The 18,425-nt window shown below is 39.9% G+C and overlaps 1 protein-coding gene across 1 annotated transcript in view; it reads left to right on the top strand.

Moving 5' to 3' along the window:
* RAB20 (RAB20, member RAS oncogene family) overlaps positions 1-16,397 on the top strand; it is a 29,130-nt gene extending 12,733 nt beyond the window's left edge. The window contains exon 2 of the mRNA XM_071430602.1: positions 15,078-16,397. Coding sequence (XP_071286703.1) covers positions 15,078-15,598 — 521 coding nt within the window. The 3' untranslated portion in view covers positions 15,599-16,397. The remainder of the gene's footprint in view (positions 1-15,077) is intronic.
* The last annotated feature ends 2,028 nt before the right edge of the window (positions 16,398-18,425 follow it).

Below are 18,425 nucleotides of genomic sequence, written 5' to 3'. Positions count from 1 at the left end.
GTTCTCTTCTTTCTGTCCTCTACTCCTAATTAACCTGGAAACATACTAGTAGGATAAAAGATTTATGGAAATAGTGCTTGAGAGGCTGCCTACATATGAGCCTAGTAATTAATTTTCTCTTCAAAAGGAAGCATGGCCAATATACTTGAGTCCCTCTCTACACTGCAGTGCCCCATGCATGTACTGAACCAAACTGTCCTGCAGCTGTGGAAGAAAAGAATGGTCTCTGGTTGTGTGGTAGGAAAGATGCATTCCCACTAAAGGCTAAAAGACTCTTGCTTCTGGTGGCCTGATGCTGTGATAGAAATGGCCTGGAGATCCCTGAACCTGTCTAAATAATGAATTTCTTGCAGGCTCTTGAAAGCCTCTGGCTGATGTCCTGGGATGACCCGTAAGTAGAGCACTGAGAAGTAGGGCTGGGTTCTGTTGGCCTGTCTTTGTAGTGCTTTTGAAATATTAATGGAAGGAATTATCATGAAAGTGAGGCTGATGGAAAATAGGCACTGCCATAGCTAATGCTCTTGTAAATGAATCTAGAATGGTTTGGGTTGGAGAAGGTCTTAAAAATCATCTCGTTCCAAACCCCCTGTCATGGGCAGGGATACCACCCACTTGATCAGCTTACTCAGGCCCCCATCCAACCTGTTCTTGAAGGTTGGAGCACCTTCAGCCTCTCTGGGAGCAAGCTCTGAAGCTCTCCTGTGGGTCTGTGGAAGAAAGCTAACTTACTGTGTTACCATGGGTCACTCCCCTTGGGTGGATGTGCACAAAAGAGTTTACAGCTGCTTCTTGATGGTTTGGCTTCCTATACATGGGAAAAAGGGAATGACTGACAGCCAGGAGGCAGAAGTACATATAATGTGTTTGGGATTAAAGCAATAATATGGAAAAAGAAGAATGTTTCTAAAAGAGTAGACTATTTAATTTTATGTATGGTTGGATACAAAATTTAATCCAAAGAGGGTCTGCAAAGAGTAACAATAAACTCTTTTTGTAGTCTCTAAAATGTCAATTCCCTTAATTGAGATATTTATTAAGTTAATGGTGTTTCCTCACTCAAAAAATGGTGTATTGTACTGATTGTCTTGGTATGTATGTAGTTAACCCTTCTACAAAAAATCCTTTGGGGAATTTTGGTTTTAAAAAAAGAGGTTGTAATGAGCTAAGGCTATAGCAAAGTATCTAATGAGGAAGTTAAAAAACCTAACTCAGCTTAAAACAGGAATAAAGAATGAAGAAAAACAGGAAGAATTTCTTGTCTGTGAGGTAGTGAGCAGACACTGACTTAACAATTCTCTGCTGAGAGCTGGCAGGAATGCTGATGAGTGGTAGAATTTCAGAGTGCTCATTGAGATACATTTAGGAGGACAATCTTAACTAAGCTTCAAGCACCCTCTTGCTTACTCTGCCCCATGGGCATGGGGGAGAGAACTGTGGGAGTAAAAGTGAGAAAAGTTGTGGGTTAAGACAAGGACAGTTTAGTGGGTAAAGCAAAAGTTGCATGCACCAGCAAAGCAAAACAAGGAATCCATTCCTCACTTCTCATTGGTAGGCAGTTTTCAGCCATCTCCAGGGAAGCTGGGCCTCATCATGTGTAATGTTGACTTGGGAATACAAGCACCATCACTCTGAACATTCCCCACTTCCTACTCCTTTCCCCCAGCTTTATCTGCTAAGCTTGACACCATGTGGTGTGGGATATCCCTCTGGTTAGCTGGGCCCAGCATTCCTGGCTGCTCTTGTGCACCCCCAGCCCCCTCACTGGTTGGGTGAATGTCACAGAATCAAATAGGTTGGACGAGATCTCTGAGATCAAGTCCAGCCTTTGAACATCACCATGTCAGTTACACCATGACACTCAGTGCCATGTCAAATCTTTCCTAAAACACCTCCAGGGACAGCCCGTTCCAATGGCTAATCACCCTTTCTGTGAAGAGATTATTCCTTAATGTCCAACCTAAATCTCCCCTGGTGCAGCTTAAGTCTATGTCCTCTTGTCCTGTTGCTGGTTACCCAGGAGAAGATGCTGACCCCCACCTGGCTGCACCCTCCTTTCAGGTGATTGCAGAGGGCAATAAGGTCCCTGCTGAGCCTTCTGTTCTGCAGGCTAAACAACCCCAGCTCCCTCAGCCTCTCCTCATGGCACATGCACTGTTGACCACCTCTCCCAGGTCCTTTTCTGCTGGGCCGCTTTCCAGCCATTCTGTCCCCAGCCTGTCCTGCTCCCTGGGGTTGCTGTTGCCAGGTGCAGCTTGTTGAACCTCATGCCACTGGTCTTGCCCCATTGATCCAGCATGTGCAGGTCCCTCTGCCAAACCTTCCACCCTCCAGCAGATCAACCCAACTTGTGTTGTCTATGAACTTGCTGGAGGTAGATTCGGTTTCTCCTCATCCAGATAGTCCAAAAAGATAATTAACAGGACTGGGTCGTGTTCCCCCCCACCCCAATCCCTGGGGGATACCATTAGTGGCCAGGTGGCTGCAGCACTGTTCAGCACCATGTCCTGGGCCCAGCCAAACAGCTGGTTCTTAATTCAGCAAAGACTGCTCCTTTCCAAGATGTAGGCTGCCAGCTTTTCCAGAGTATGCTATGGAAGGTGGTGTCAAAGGCTTTGTTGAAGTCCAGGTAGGCTACATTGTCTTTCAGCATACAGGGATGGCCTGCTTGTGTGTCTTCAAGATTTCTTTTTTAAGGTATGTATTGGTTAAAGTATGTATTATCTGTTAATTAAAGTTAAAATATGTATTGAAGTTTATGAGAAACAGGATTTTTTCTAATACTGTGCTGCTCAGCAATAGCTAAAGTGTGTTGTCTATGCAGTTTCCCAAATCAGCAGCACAAATCCCAAAGCACACCCTCATACTGGGTACTGTGAAGAAAATTGACTGCCCCAACCAAACCAGCACACTGGGCTAATCTGCCAGTTCCTTATTGAGCAATATAAAACAATAAGTGTGGAGTGACCTCCTGGCCCTGCAGTGCCAGTCAGGCTGTGCTAAAGTACACCTGGCCACGCATTCCTGCCTCAGCTAAGGACCTGCTTCTCAGTTTGAAGAGCAAGCTTTGGGAAGGGGTGTGGGCTTTGAAGGTCTCCTTTGAGTGACTCTGAAGTTAAGGACCTGGCAACACCCCCTGCTTGGAAATTGTGTAGGGAAGTGGGCTTATCTGCAGTGCCTTTACCCCTGTGGAAAGGAATTGCAAATTAAGCGAAAAAGTTTTCAGGTACCGCAAAGAAAAACCAGCTGCTTTTAGAACTCTCCCTGTGGAAAATGATTTGTTTTCTGTAGAAGGTACTTTTCTTTGAGGAAATGGTGTTTCAGCAGGTGTTGAAGCTGAAAAGCTTCTCCCAGAGGCCAGAAGCGATTGTCTTGGCTAGGTCAGGTTGTTGTGCAGCCCTGTCCTGTCACTGGCCTCTTTGTTACTCACTGCTGAACGGGATTTCACTGTCAAGCTCTGCTGCTGCAGTTAAGTGTTCAGTGATATTGTTTCCTGCAGAGCTCTTCCAAAGTAAATCCAAGGTTTCTTTTTTCCCCCTCCCCTTATGATTTCCTTCCAATCATATTTTCCTTAAGGAAAGCTGCCAAATGACCACTTCTTTCTAAGCAGCAGTTTCAACTTTTCTTTTAGACACATAGTTTCAGAAGAATTTTACATCAATGCTTTTTTACTTACTTAAATTTCTAGTTTCATTATTGCATTCCTGCTCTCATTTCAGTAGAGGCATATAGGAACTTCATGGATTTAACTTAATTAGCTTAATTTACTACCCTGATACATTTTCAGTAGGCATGGTGTTGATGCTAGATTTCAGCTGGAGTTCTGGTGGAGCATTTGTAGATAGGATGGTAGTGTCCCATCAGTCTGTTTGGCCCTTATTTCTTTTGCCAGATATCAGTGTTTAGATAAAACATTTCCCTTCACAGCTGTGAGATTTCAGAGAGAAACAGTTAAAAACTGGTGTCATTTTTTCAGTTTGTGTTGAAGATGCACCTTGTGGTACACTTGCCTGTCTGGCAGGCCTAGGATTAGTTCTGTTCATCTTTTACAAGGCACTACCCTTCCAGGCAGCTGAAAATACATGAAGTGCTTGAATCTTCTGGGGTTATCTCCTTTTTCAAGAAATGAACACAGTTCATGAAGAGAACTAAATAAAATAAATGGTTTGAAAAAAGTGAATCCAGCTAGCTAAATGTAAGAGTTATTCAGGATTGTGGAGACATCAGTGGAATCTTTAGCTACAAATAGGGTTTTTTTTTTTCAATGTGGGTTTAGCCAAAGTTTTTGTTGGCAAAAACATGCTATGTAGTGTGGTTAGGAGGTTTTCTCTGTGTCTCTGTGTAATGCTTTGTATTGCTAGACATAATATGGTGAAGTTTAAAACTTTGGATAGAAAGCATATTTGTGTTTTTATGAAATGTGATAGCTTTGGATGGAAAGCATACTGTTTCTATGGGAACGTCTGTTTTGATATTAAAATTCTTGTGAGTTCAGAAGCTCAGTCTTAATTTCATTATTAGAATTGTAAGTTCTGATTTATTCTTGGCAACAAGAAATATAATTTTGCATTTATGTAGTAGAACAGATTCCAGGTATTCTTTTGTTTCAGAAAAGCTGAAACTAGTGGGCTAAATCTTGTGGATAATAGGAATCTTCTCTGATATTTCTTCTCCTTTATATAGGCATTGTGCAGCTGAAGGCATTGCTGATGATAGAAACCCTAAATATGCCTTTAGTCCAAAGGCACTGAGTTTACAAGTCTCTTTATAAAAAAGACGATTGTAGCAAGAAATATACAGACTAAACAAACATATAAGGCTGCAAATGAAGAGAGACTGATGTTATGGGGTGCTGGCAGCAGGTTAAGCTAGATTCATTGGGCAGCAGTGTGTTTTGCTAGGTCCATTGAGTTGGGAGTAGATGGCAAACCAAGCTCTTGGGACCTTGTGCTGTCCCAGAACCTATGAGCTGTTCTGGAAAGTACAAGTAGGGAGAGATAAAAGCCATCAAGAATTTAGGTAACATTGTGACTTCAGTGATATTCTTTTTACATTCTTGGTAATAAAATAATATGGAAAGATGGGAGAAAGGAGCTAGGGGTAGGATTTTTAGTTCAGAGAAATATGCCAGAGGCAAAGACTCTGAGTGAAAAAAAGACTCATTTCTCTGGCCTAACAAGAAGGAGGTTAAGTCATAGGGGATTACTTTTTATGAGAACTGTGGAGTTTTTCTGGGGTTTGGGGAATGTGATGTTTTTTAGTTTGGTGTTTGAAGGAGGGGTGTTTGTTTTTTGAACAGATTACTTTGTAAAGCTGAAAGTCTATGAAAACTCAGAATCTGAAAGCTGAACTCCAGCAAGCTAATTGGTGGGAGGCTAACTTTCCTTTCTTTAGATACTTTATAGAATTCAAATTTCTTCTAAGTCACAAGACAAGGACTGAGTGAAATTCTATCATCTTTATTATGCAGGAGGTAAAATTTGAATGAGGATTACACTTGGTCTCTGATCATGCTCTGGAAATGTTTTTTTCCTTTATGATTTTTTTCTTCTTTCCTCTTTTACTCTCACCCCTGTAAACTTGGTCTCCTCCTTTCACTGAGTGTGTCTGACAGGTCTATCATTGGGAACCAGAAATGCAAGCCTTCACTACCAGTTATGGAATGAAAATGGACAAACTACTCTTCAGGCATGGATTAAAAATGGTTCTGGGAATATTGAAACTAATTAATGATCAAATAATACAGAATTTGACAAGATGACTGAGGGATGTTTATTATATTTGAGCTGTGGGTGTGAAGGCTTCATCTGTGGTAATCAGCTTTCTTGGATACCTCTGGGACTCAGAATGCTCTGCAGGATGAAACTGATGGGCACCTGTGTAAGCTGCTAGGCATCTGCTTTTAGTTTAGCTGCCTTTAGAAAATTAAGCTTTTACCTAAAAGCAGATTTCTCCATAAACTATCACACTGTTAACTGTCAAAAAGACCAGGAAATTTTTACCCATGTTTCAGTTGTTGGTTCTTTGGAGGTGTGCTGTGAATTAAAGCTACATGGCTTTTGGGGCTTTTCTTCCACACATCAGAAAAAAGTGGTAACTAGCCTTTTATTTTGGAGCTGCTGCCAGAACATGCCTACATTGATAATCTTCTTGGAGAATATGAAATAAAACTAATCTGCAGCAAAAAATTCCCAGTACTTTCTGTTTTGTGATTCTTATTAAACAGGGGTTTGTGTGTGCCTTTTTGTGAAGAAAAGCACATTGCAACAACCCTTATTCTTCAGATAATGTTCAGATGATCCTGTAGATCATTAACCACATCTTGCAGAGTTTGACATGTGATGTGCAGCACACCATGCTGGCATTCTTGCATAACTTCTCAGTGTGTTATTTGTCCTAACAATAAAAGGCCCATTTAAGTGAACTTCTTTGGAAGAATTGTTTTATATGAATTGTGCCAAAGTATCACTTTTGGAATGTTAATTGAATTGATGGTCTAATAAAAATTAAAGAGTCAGTTAAAACTGCTTGACCTATTGTATACTTCAAGTTTGAAAAGGGAAAGATTTCCTTAGAAAGGTCAAGGGCATAAGGGGGATTTTTCTCCCAACAAATCAGGGCTTTCTTGAGTGAATTTGGCCTATAAAAACAAGAAACCCAGCCAAAATAGAATTATGAGCACTTTTTCCTGGTGAGAACCATAAAGAGGAGCACATTACTGGTAGTTTGTGCTATTGTTTATTTCAGCCAGTTAAGATGAGATGGGATCCTGCCACCACATACAAATCTTAAGGACAGGTGTCAAAATGGTGGGGCCAGACTTTTCAGTAGTGCCCATTGAAGGGACAAGGGACAGAAGGCACAAATCAAACCACAAGAAGTGTAATCGAAATATTAGGAAAATCTTCTGTACTTTGAGTGTGATAAAGCCCTGGAACAGGCTGTCCAGAGAGATTTTGTATCCTTATCTGGAAATGTTCAAAACCTGCCTGGAATTATCTTGTGCAACCTGTTCTAGGCAAGCCTGCTTCAGCAGGGAGGTTGGACTTGATGATTTCCAGAGGTCTCTTCCAACCCCAACCATCCTGGGATTTGTGTAACTTTCCTTTTGTAAGTGCTCTAAACAAGCAACAAGCTTGAATCTGGAAAAAAATACAGGCAGCACTAATTTTAGCAAAGTTATTAATCCTTTTTAAAGGAAGACTTGTCTTTCAAAAAAGTAGGTGAATTTTAGTGCAGAATCTTCTACGTCTTTGGTATTTGTTGGTCCTTGCTGAAACATGTCCTTCAAATCTTATTTATGGCATATTAGTTAGCTTTAGTTTAATTGTTATACTTTAAGGGGAAAGGAAAGAAGTAGGCTAAAATAAATCTGCATATAGCTTTTTTCATTAACAATATTACTATTCTTATGTATAAAGTATAGCAGAATTTCCATTTCCAGTAAGTAATCACCCCATTTTTCATTATTTCAGATGCCTTCTAGTGATGCTTTTTGTTCATAATTATTCTGAATTAATTCCTTTCCCAGACACACTGATTGTAGTGAATTTTTTTTTATTTGTGTAGCAACACAATTTGTGCTTTTGGTACTCTTAGATAAAGCAGAGGAAGAGTGAGCTGCATTTCTTAATGCACACTGTAGGTGCTGGTGTAGACCTTCTAGGGGGTAGTTTGTCTTCTCTTGGCAGAATCTTAATAGCTAATTTAGATGCCCAAAAAGATGTTTGCTTTGTTATGTAAAGGAATGGAAATAAAGGATGAGTTTTTTTTTTCTGCTTGCATATTGCATTAGACAGAGAATCTCTAGTATAAGGCCTTGATGTTTAGTAATGCTATTAATTTCATCCAGCTTTTCCTGAAACCTGTTGTAGATTTTCCTCTTATTCCATGGAGAATATATTAATATCTGTTAAGTATTCCTGCATAAATTTGCTTCCAAAGAGAAAAGAGTCATGCTCTTTTAAAAAATGTGTCTAAGAATTAACCCTTTCTCACAGCCCTTCATTTACTTATCTCTGTGTATTTTCCCTAGATTTTTATTTCTATCATAATTTGGATTCCTTAGTAATAGAGTTTACATATATTTTTGGATGTGCTTTATCCCAGACACTGTTGAATCATTGGTGGTAGTTTAGTAGTCTTCTAAAAAAAAATCTCTCTTTAATATTTTTATTTATGTAAAAGGTACAGTTTAATCTTTCAGGATAAAAGTTATGCTGTGGAACCATAGCTCATAAATTTTGTATTATAGTGCCAAGGCATTTCTCTGCTTCCAGTGAGATGACTAGTTGGATTTTCTTGAGTAACTTTATCTAGTTGTCCAGGCAAAAATCAGATCTATTAAACTGAATTTTTAATATTGGATAGAATTCTATTCTATAGCCTGCCAGTAGATTGTATAAAAAATCTGAATGTGAATTCAGTGGGGACTAGGTTATAGTGACATAATGTAATGCCACTTCCAGATCAGGAAAATTATGTTACATTCCTCCTGTATAGCAGTGCACTGCAGTCTTGAGATCTGCCTTTTATTCAAATGTCATGGAGTTAAATGTATTAGAAAGCATCTTCTGCTTCACTGCTTACAGTCCATAAGGCTTTCTCACCTGTGGCACTCGGCTCAAATCCATCGTTGGCTCCTCTGAAGCTGGGACTTGCCTCCGTTGGGATATTATGATCTTCTTATGGGAGGAGATTTGTAGCACTTGGAGCTAATGTCCAGAGCACATCTGCCTTCCTGACCACCAGCCTCCAGGGGAGGAGAAGCAGCTCATGCAGTACATTTCCTTTATCTATATAAAAGCAGCAGTATAAATACCTAAATGCTGTCAGGCTTGGCTCTTAGCTTTGGATTTAAGCTTGTGAATAACCTCTGTGATAAGGACTCAGTGTGTGTGTATATATTGGTAGCAAGAAGGAATCACGTGCAACATGATGGTGCTTTTACAGGTTTTTGTGTTTTAAATCAGAGCGAAAATAAAAATGTTACAAAGACTGAAGTTGTGCTAATTGTTTCTATTTATTTTAAAAGAGTTTTTAAATAACCTCCATTTTCTAAGACCAGACCTAAGGGTGTTTAAGGAATTCATAGAAAATGATTGTGCAGTGTGCAAGTTCTAGTCTTTCTAGTTATTGATTTTGTGTCCAAGGGGTACATCTGTTAGTGGAAGTGTGGTATTTCTAGTACAATAATTAAAGCTGACTGGAAGACAGGGCTCAGTTTGATTTCTTGTCTTGCTTAAGTGAGAAGTGAAAGACTGCTTCTGGTTTGTGTGGGCTGTTTTCTCACACTGAGCTGCTGTTTTGCAGAAGGAGATTTAGAAGACTAGAATAATTCATGTTTGTAGAGTGGGGATGTTTGCAGGGTCTTGGCAATTTCAGACTCTTTCAGAACCCAAAGCACTTGCTCATTAAGTAAAAACTGCATAGATTTAAGGGAAGAGATGATTTCTTTCACAAGTTTGTCTTCTATTATGAGATTCTTGAGTTAACAATTCAGAATAAATTGTATTTAGAAGTGGAGTAAGCATGTCTCAATCATGTATTACTTTGAGCCCACTTTCTTGACTGTTTTGGATGTTTTCTCTTTGGAGAGCTTTATGAAAGAATTTTCCTTTGTTCATTGTTCACTTAACCCATGTGGTTGTTATTTTCTTCTTTCATGTGTAGCTCTTTCTACTTTAAAACATGCAAGTAAAGCCCTTTGGGTATTAAGATCACTGCTCTCCTGTGTTTATGTTATATTCTGCTTTGGCCAAGACATACACATCTAATTTTAATAACTTAAATAGAAGCTGCTAAAATAGGGCACAGTTCATGCCATGAATGTTGATTCATATCTAAGTAATGAGTATAAACAAAATAAACGTCATCTTGTTTTTTAGCAGAGCTAGACATCTGTTGCATACTGAAGCTTCAACATATGCAAGTGTCTTCTATAATGCAGCTTTGTGAATGTAGAATACTGGGTGAAGGTGGAGCTGAAATGAATTTTATTGTTACTCAACTGTAATTGTTTTTGTGGTTGGTGGTTGTTTTTTTCTGGGGAGAGGTAGGGGGTGTTGTGTTGAAGTTTTTTGTTTAGTTGGATTTGTTGGTTTAATTATTTAGTTTCTCTCTGTCTCACAGACTATCATTCCATGGGGAATTTTGTCTTGAAGAAAAACCAAATGTTGGCATTTTTCTGGCAGATCAGGAAATCATGTATTCTGACAGCTCCTGGACATGTAGAAATTGGACTCTCCAGTCCTTTGTGACTCATGTTTCCACAAATTTCTATTTATGTAATCCTTGTTAATCCTTTGGGATGGAAAGCTTTATTTTTTTATCCCCAAGTAACCACAGATGTAGTCCAGTTCTTAACAAAGCTCCTGACTTCAAGGGAAATATGATAAAGCCACCTACAAGAAATAAATACCAACCTTGAACAAGGTAATGAAGAACCCTGACTTCATCACTCTCAAAACCTGACTCATATGTGGGCAGGAGAATTTTCCTGAAACCTTTACTGTTTGTTCTTTGGTAGTCATTACAATGCTTGGTATATGTGCACAAATAGAAATCTCAGTTCCTAGCAAAATTGTTTCCCCTGATGTCCTTTAAAGGGTCACCACTTTACTGCCTTGTCTGTGAACAGAAAGAAATGTTGTTCCCCTTTCAAAAGGGATCTTTGTCTACCCTTGTGATTGAGAGGATGTTCCTGCTGAGGTAACTCAAGAGCATAAGGGTCACCCTTTGAACCTTCATCTACTGCAGCTGAATCCTCAAAGCTCATTTCTTTCTAATCCTGATTTCTGTGCTGTGTCATGGGTGTTGTACTTTCTCTTTTCTTTCCTCTTCGAGCTATCTCCCCAGGGTACAGTTCCTTTCCCTCGCTGTGTACACTCAAGTTCAGACTCCTATAAAGCAGAAGGGGAATCTGAAAGACAGAAGCTAGCTGATACCTTGTGTTTCTGTTAATTCCTCTCTACTGTTCAGATTACAGTACTGTGCAAATCACAGTGAAAATCCTTGGAAGGTCCCTGGTTAATGGACTGAGCACTTCCTGGACAATTCGACAATCTTGTGCAATTTTAACGCAATGGTTGCCTGCCTCTGTAGCCCACCTTTGTGTACTTTCCCCCACTACATATTTACCTTAGGAACTGAGTTGTGCTGCCACTAAGACTATGATATCAGAGTAGAAACAGTACTTTTTCAGTACTTTATTGAAGACTGAAGACTTTTTTGCTCTTTAATAGTCGTTGTGTTTTATTCTGTCCAGACTGAAAGTAACAGCCTGTTTTGCATTCTTGTACATGCTCGACACTGAGAGATTTAAAACTTCTTCTGGTAGAAGTTGTGCCACTTCAGAAGTTGTGGTGAAAGCCTTTGAAGAGATGGTAGGTAAGGAGCATTCAGATCTGGCTTCTGCTCTCATAAACATCCACAGCAGCTTCATGGGCTACTTTGGATAGCACCCTCAGGGGCTGTGAGCAGGCAGAGAGATCCAAGAGCAGCACTGAGGTTGCTGTTGTCAGTGAATCCCACAGCTGGAAGGGATTGGATGCTTGGATGGGCTGTGGTCCCATCCAGAGAAAGCATTCACAGGGGCTGCTGCCTTCCAGCTGAGAGGTCAAAGTGCAGTAGGAGGCCTTAAGTTCAAGTCTTAGTACACTTTAAATCTAGCCTTGCTTATTTGTCAAGCCAGCCTCTTGCAAGGTCTTCCTGCCCTTCTTTCTCTGTTAGGTTTATTACAAACTTCATGGTACTGAGGTCCATTTGGCTCAAAACTCTTGGATTTGTTTATGACAACCACCGCGGGACTTGGAAAATGCTTGTTGGTTGTGCTGCCTCTGGGTGGCTGAAGTCTCCAACAGGTCTTCATATACTTGATGGAAGACCTTCTGGAAAGCTGATGGTGCTGCAGATAGGGATACAGCTGCAGGGTTGTTGAACTGCTCTAAACATGGCAAAATACAGACATGAGAAGGAAGCGAAAATTAGTTTTTGATTGCTTGGTTTTCAGAATTTTCCCTGATGTTGTGCCTTTGTGGTTGATTTGGTGGTTCCTGCAATTCCTTTGACTACAAATTATTTGATAGTTCTTTCACTCTTCTTTCTTAACTTTATTTTTTTGAAAAGGCAAAATTGTTTAATTGTTGGTTTCAGGGCTTACCACTTACTTTAACTAATTTAATAAAAAAATATGTGGTTGGAGTGGGACCAGATGGGTCCAGAGGAAAAAATAACTGGCTATAAGATGGAGATAGCTGTTCTCATGCAGTAAGTTTTCCATCCTAATGTCTGATACTATTTTGCCTGACACCTTGAGGACATATGTTAGTTTAAATATTTGTGTAGTTTTGGGGTTTTTTTCCATATGTAGAATTGTTCCAGCCCATAAGTGTCACAAGTGGTCTGTACAAGGAAACTGCTACAAAAATACATTATGCAGTTTTTTCTGCATGTTGATTGTGCTGTTAGGGTGACCAGAGAAGACTATCCATCATTCCTTTGATATAATTAGTTTCTTATGCAAGGTAAATTCTTACTGTTTCTTTCCCCTTTCAAAAAGTATTAGTTATAGAAGTAGTCAGTTGGTAGTTGCCATGTAAAAGTGTCATGGTTTATATTATGCTGTGCAAGATTAGATTAGCATACAAATGCCATAAAACAAGTAATAGTATTGTTCTACTGCTTGGTTGCTGTAGCAAACAATTCTGGGGGCTGCATTTTATAGCTTAGGCATCTGAAGTGGGAGAACAGGGGGAGATACATGTTCCATTGTGGTTTCCAGACCATGGTATAATCAGGGTTTGGGTGAGAACAAAATCAGTCATGGTGCAAACTTCTATTGAAAACTTGGGGACATTTAAAGACTCAGTTGCAGTGCAACTGAAAGTACATCTTTAACATGAGTTTGGAGAAAAAAGCATAAAAAGACTGACCTCCTCCATCCCCTGCATCCCAATCTCCCTTGCCCTTACTCAACATACCTAAACAAGGGTATAGCTATTTTTTTAAACCTCCTTTTTTCCTACCTCCCAGATAATGAGTTAAAGAATTTCTTTTGCTGAGGGAAAGCAAATCAGAGGTTATACAAAATTTCACTGAAGCAATTTTCCATAAACTTTGCCTAATGATTTTCTGAATGCTGTTTCCTGAACTTTTGACCTCTGCAATGTTATGTAACTGCTATTACCAATTTTTCACTTTGCGGGAAAGTATTTAAATTACACGCATGTTTTTGATGTGAAATCCTCATTTTTGGTGTGACGAGAAAATAACTGAGGAACAACTATTTATTTTTTCTCAGCATTACGCCTGAATTTATAGACATCTGTTTCTACCCTTTTTTCCAATCATTCGCCAGCCTGAAAGATTCCACAATTTTTCCTCATGTAAATGTTTCACATACTTCTGAGCATTCTCACCAGCTTCCTTTTACCCCTCTTTATAGTGAGCTCTGCACCTTTCCAAACCTCTCTCTCTGGCAGTTGCCAGAGTTTCACTCAGTGTTAAAAGTGCAGTGAGATTTGGATTTCATGTTCTAGCTTGAGGTTTCCCAGATCTATTTTACTGATAATGATGAGCACTGTCTTTCTTCTGGCAGCTGTGGAGTAGAGTTCTGATGTTTGTTTATTGAAGGACTTACTGCAGTTCTGTTCCCCACTGGAGGTGGATTCTCTGTTCCTTTCACAGAGTGCATGTCCATGTGCAGATGTGTTTTCCCAATGTGTGCTGACCTCCATTTTTCAGCATTAATTTCTTCTGCCTTTCCTGTTCCACAGTCATTTACAAGAATTTAATGATGAATCATTGATGATGATGAAATAGCTCCTGGTGGTCAGTAGCTTTGTGCAGAAGATGAATGTAACCAGATCTCTTCCAGATTTTCTATAAATGAAGGCTCTGTGCAAAGGGGTTATATGAAAAGACTTGGAAACTGATGTTGATTTTTAAATGTTAAGAAACATGTAGTTGGCTCTTTTTTCTCTTTTTTTTCTCTGTTCATTCACATTTATATAATGACCTAAGGCTGACTCTGATGGCTGGTTGAAATCTAGTGTGTTTTATCTTTTTCTTGATACCGTCTTGGATAGTAAAACATACAGCATATTCTTCAGGTAGGAAGTATTTGGGGAATGTAGCAGTTCTCAATAGGAAGGAAAGCACAGTTTGTCTTCTGCCTAATTTCCCTTAGTCCTGTTGCAAGTACTGAAGAACATTATTTGCTTCCCAAGATTTAAAGAAGAGTCAATTTGTCTTCCAATAAATGAAATTGAAGGACACCATCAAAGCTTATTTGAAGGTGCTGGAAGATAGTCCCTGAAAGAAATGTTTTAACTGTTGGTTATTGAGCAATGACCAGGACAACTTAAAAGATTAATTTCTCTTAGAATGCATTAGGATTTTCTATATATTGTGTGTTTAATACTCTAAAAAATGTGTGAAAACTGGTGGAAGGACAGATGCATATCACTACAGGCTGGGTACCACAAGAGACCTTTCCTGTAAAGCCAAGGTACCTGGGAACTGTGGGCATGTAGCATCAGACTTAAAAAATCCTTCAAAACTTAAGAAAAAGTGGATTACTGATTTTGATACATATTTCTGAATTAGATGTACTTGAAAATGCATGCTGGATTTATAGGAGTAATAAATTCTAGCAAAACTTGAAACAGTAGAACTTTTTTGTTTATAAATGGTGAGGTAGATGGATGGGCCACCTGTGGGTGCAAGCAAGGTAGTATAGTTAATGTGATGTAAATCGACTAGCGTGCAATTTAATAAAAAGAAGCCAGGGTTTTTTTGCTCTCTGCAAGTATGAATGCTGCATGAGCCTCCTTGTTCACTGGTCTCTACAGATTCCCTTCTCTGAGACTGAGCAAGCAGTGAGCAGAGCTGTTCTGTGGCACTGTTGCTCTCTTAGGGAAAAACAGAAGGAAAAACCTGAAAGTGCTGCAAATAACCCCTTTTTATCTTCACTGCTTCATCCAGACTTGTGAAATTGGTTTAAAATTCCTTAAACTCTCTTACTTGGTTAATAATGTGTTTTCCAGCACGCTAACATTTGCTGTTTAAACCTTTGCCAGGACGGGAGCAGTTCCATGGCCTCGGGTCTATGTACTGCAGAGGAGCGGCTGCTGTGATCCTCACGTACGACGTGAACAGCCTTCAGAGCCTGACAGAGCTGGAAGAAAGATTCTTGGCTCTGACAGACAGTGCAAGTGCTGACTGCATTTTTGCTATTGTTGGAAATAAAGTTGACCTCAGTGATGACTGTACTTTAGCACCGGATGAAAACAGACCCGGGAAGTCTGGTGCCAGCTGTGGCTCAAAGGTGCGAAAACAAGTCCGTGCAGAGGATGCAATCGCGCTCTATAAAAAGATACTGAAATACAAAATGCTAGATGAGAAGGATGTTCCAGCAGCTGAGAAAATGTGTTTTGAGACCAGTGCAAAGACAGGATACAAGGTGGACTACCTGTTTGAAACTGTGTTTGAGATGGTAGTCCCAATAATCATACGGCAGAAAGCTGAGGGGCCACCGCAAACCGTAGACATCACGGACTACAAGCCAGCCAAAAGGACAAAATCAGGTTGTTGTACCTGAACCATCTATGTGACATAGAAAAGGGGAGGGATTGTTCACACCAGCAAAATGAGGACTATGAACTGCTTGCAGTTGACCAGAAAGGAAAAGTCAAGGAATAAGTAGACTAAAACGGCGTATTAAAAAAAGAAAAGAAAAGAAACAATAAATCTTCTGACCATGAAAGGCTTCTGGGAAGCTCTATGTATAAAAAAATGGGAATGCAAGTGAAATTATGGATTAAGACTTGCCGGTTTCCATGGGCTCTGAAGACAAGTGGTGTGTTATTAGAATGGGTAGTGACAATCATTTGGACAGATTTGAAAGATTCTGATTTTTAGTGACTTGCCATTTCATGTTGCATGTAAATGATCTGTTGGTGTACTCTTGAAAACTTTCATATGATGATCTTTTCCCTTACGATTCTGACTTTGGAAGACTGAACACACAGTACTTTTTTATTCTTAAGGAAAAAAAGAAAATCCAGGTATATTTATATTTGTAGCTAATAAATCAATTGCAATCTTTTTATGTCAGACTTGACAGCATATGATTCAGAAGCTGAACTATTAAAATCACTGTGGATATGTACTGTTCATTTGGAGACTTTATTAATGAGAATTCTTCTTCCATAGTGGGCTTTCATGTGTTAACAAGCAGTATCCCAGCTCTGGCTGTTCTAATTGCAAGTTGCAGGAGGAATTTTTTTTCTTTCCTTCCATTTTTCCCTTGTAATTCTTTTTAATATAGGTGGGTTTTGGGGAAGAAATCAATCTTATTTTGTCTGTATTTTTGTAAAAACCTCTTTTTGGTGCCTTTAGCGGTCTCATTGTGTTCAGCATCTGTGTCTGTCTCTTTTCCCACTCCTTAGTTGTTCTCAGGCAGAGCTGCAGCTTTGATTTTTATCAGCTATGCATGACATTGCTACCTGGAGTAGTAATTACCTCTACCTGGAGGGAAGTGAAGACTGGTGTTTTCTGATGTGAAACAGGCTAATGCAGGAGGAAGGGAAGAAACTGCCTTTTGTGGAGTAAGAGGCCCATGAAGGAGCAATAATGAGGTACAGGTTTCTCTCCTGACTGCAGTAAAAAGGTGTGGCTAACACTTAATACAGCTCCTGGAGTTTCCCAACCCTCTCAGCTACAAAAATGCACGTAGTGACCCAGGAGCTCACACTGAACTGAGGCAGAGTGAAGAACTTCTAGTTTTTAAACACAACCTGAGATGCCCCCATTCCTTCCAAAACCAGCCAACCACTCAAGCCCAAGGATGCAGCTTGCATATTTTCAATTTTGTGAGCTCCTGTGTGGGGACTCCATCTTCCTTTTGGGTGCCTCTGGTACAATTTTCTAAAACTAAGGGTTGGTGGTTCTTATTCTTTGTCACTGCCTCTCTCTGTCCCACCCAAATCACAGTTGTTCCATACATAGGGAGAAAATTCCTAAATAAATAATAAATTAAATTTTTACTAAATGTATTTAAAGCACTTTTTTTTTTTCAGAAGTTCGTCCTACTGAGCAAATTCCTGCAGAGCAGTAGATTTATTTTCTGCTTTCAAGTTAATTCATAGTACACATGTAGTGGGGAAGAATGGCTTGAGAGAGAAACCACTCAGCATTATATAAAATAATCATAGGTTTGGGTTGGAAGGGATCTTTAAATGTCATCTAGTCTACTTCCCCAAGCATTGAGCAGGTAGGTCTTCAGTTTGATCAGGTTGCTCTGTCCAATCAAAACTTGAATATTTCCACAGATGGGGCACCTACCACCTCTCTGGGTGGTGCAACAGGTGCAACACCTGTTGCAGTGTTTTACCAACCTCATTGTCAAAATGTCTTCCTTGTATCTAGTCTGCACCTGTCCTTTTGTGGTTTAAAATCATTACCCCTTTTCCTATTGCTACAGGCCCTACTAAGGGTTGTAATCTTTTGGGTTTGCCAGTGGCTTGCAGACACCTACCAGTGTCAGAGACTAAACAGCACCTGAGCTGTGGTATTTTAAAATGTGTATAATTAGAAACCTTCTAGTCATTAACACAATTCCAGGGCCAGTATGTAGTCTTCCCTCAGGACTGGGAAGAGACAAACAGGCTACACTCTCAGTTTTGTTTGTGACCAAAGGGTTCTGCAGACACACTTGTGAGAAGTCCAGCACTGGCTTTTCTGCTTCTGTTGGCAGCTGAACCTGCAACACATGCTGATTGCAAGGTCAGGCATTTTGGGAGATGGAGATGTACATCTAGAAAGCACAGAATAGGAAAAATAGTTGTTAGTTTAACGTCCAACACTTCTTAAGGTATAAATATTTGCAATTTAGTTGCACCAGCACTTGATTCATATGAGAGGTTAAGTAATTCTTAGTCTTTCTAAGAGCTCCAACTTGGGTGTTTTCACCAAATGAGATGACGCAGGAACCAGTCTTGTGTGCTGCACTCTTGCCTTTAAGGCTACTCTTGTCTGGTATGATGTTCTTGTTTTTTTTAGTGTTGCTGGCTATTGTTCCTTGAGAAATTTCTGAGTTATGATGGGATGACAGCCTTTGTGAGATCGTGGGATTACAGGACAAAACCTGGGAAGTAGTTGTGTAATACATGGGAGCTGTTGAAGAGGTCAGTTGTCTGGGGCTGGGCCTGTTGTGGTGTTGCTGCTGAAGCCAAGGGAAATCCTCCCTGCCAGGACTGCTGAAGGTGGTTGAAAGCATGGACTAAGGACTCTGCCTGCCATGCCAGGGAGGGGGAACTCATTTGACAAGCATTTATTCCCCCTGCTTCTCTCCCTGTTGTGTCTGGATTATGTGAAGTGATCATATAGTGAAATAAAAGAGGTGCTATTTTTGGCCATGCTGGGTG

Source organism: Agelaius tricolor, unplaced genomic scaffold (assembly GCF_023055355.1).
Source record: "Agelaius tricolor isolate 1412-34295 unplaced genomic scaffold, bAgeTri1.0.p SCAF_7, whole genome shotgun sequence".
NCBI lineage: Eukaryota > Metazoa > Chordata > Aves > Passeriformes > Icteridae > Agelaius > Agelaius tricolor.
Note: the sequence above shows the minus strand (reverse complement) of the source record. Positions and strands in the feature narration are given on the sequence as shown.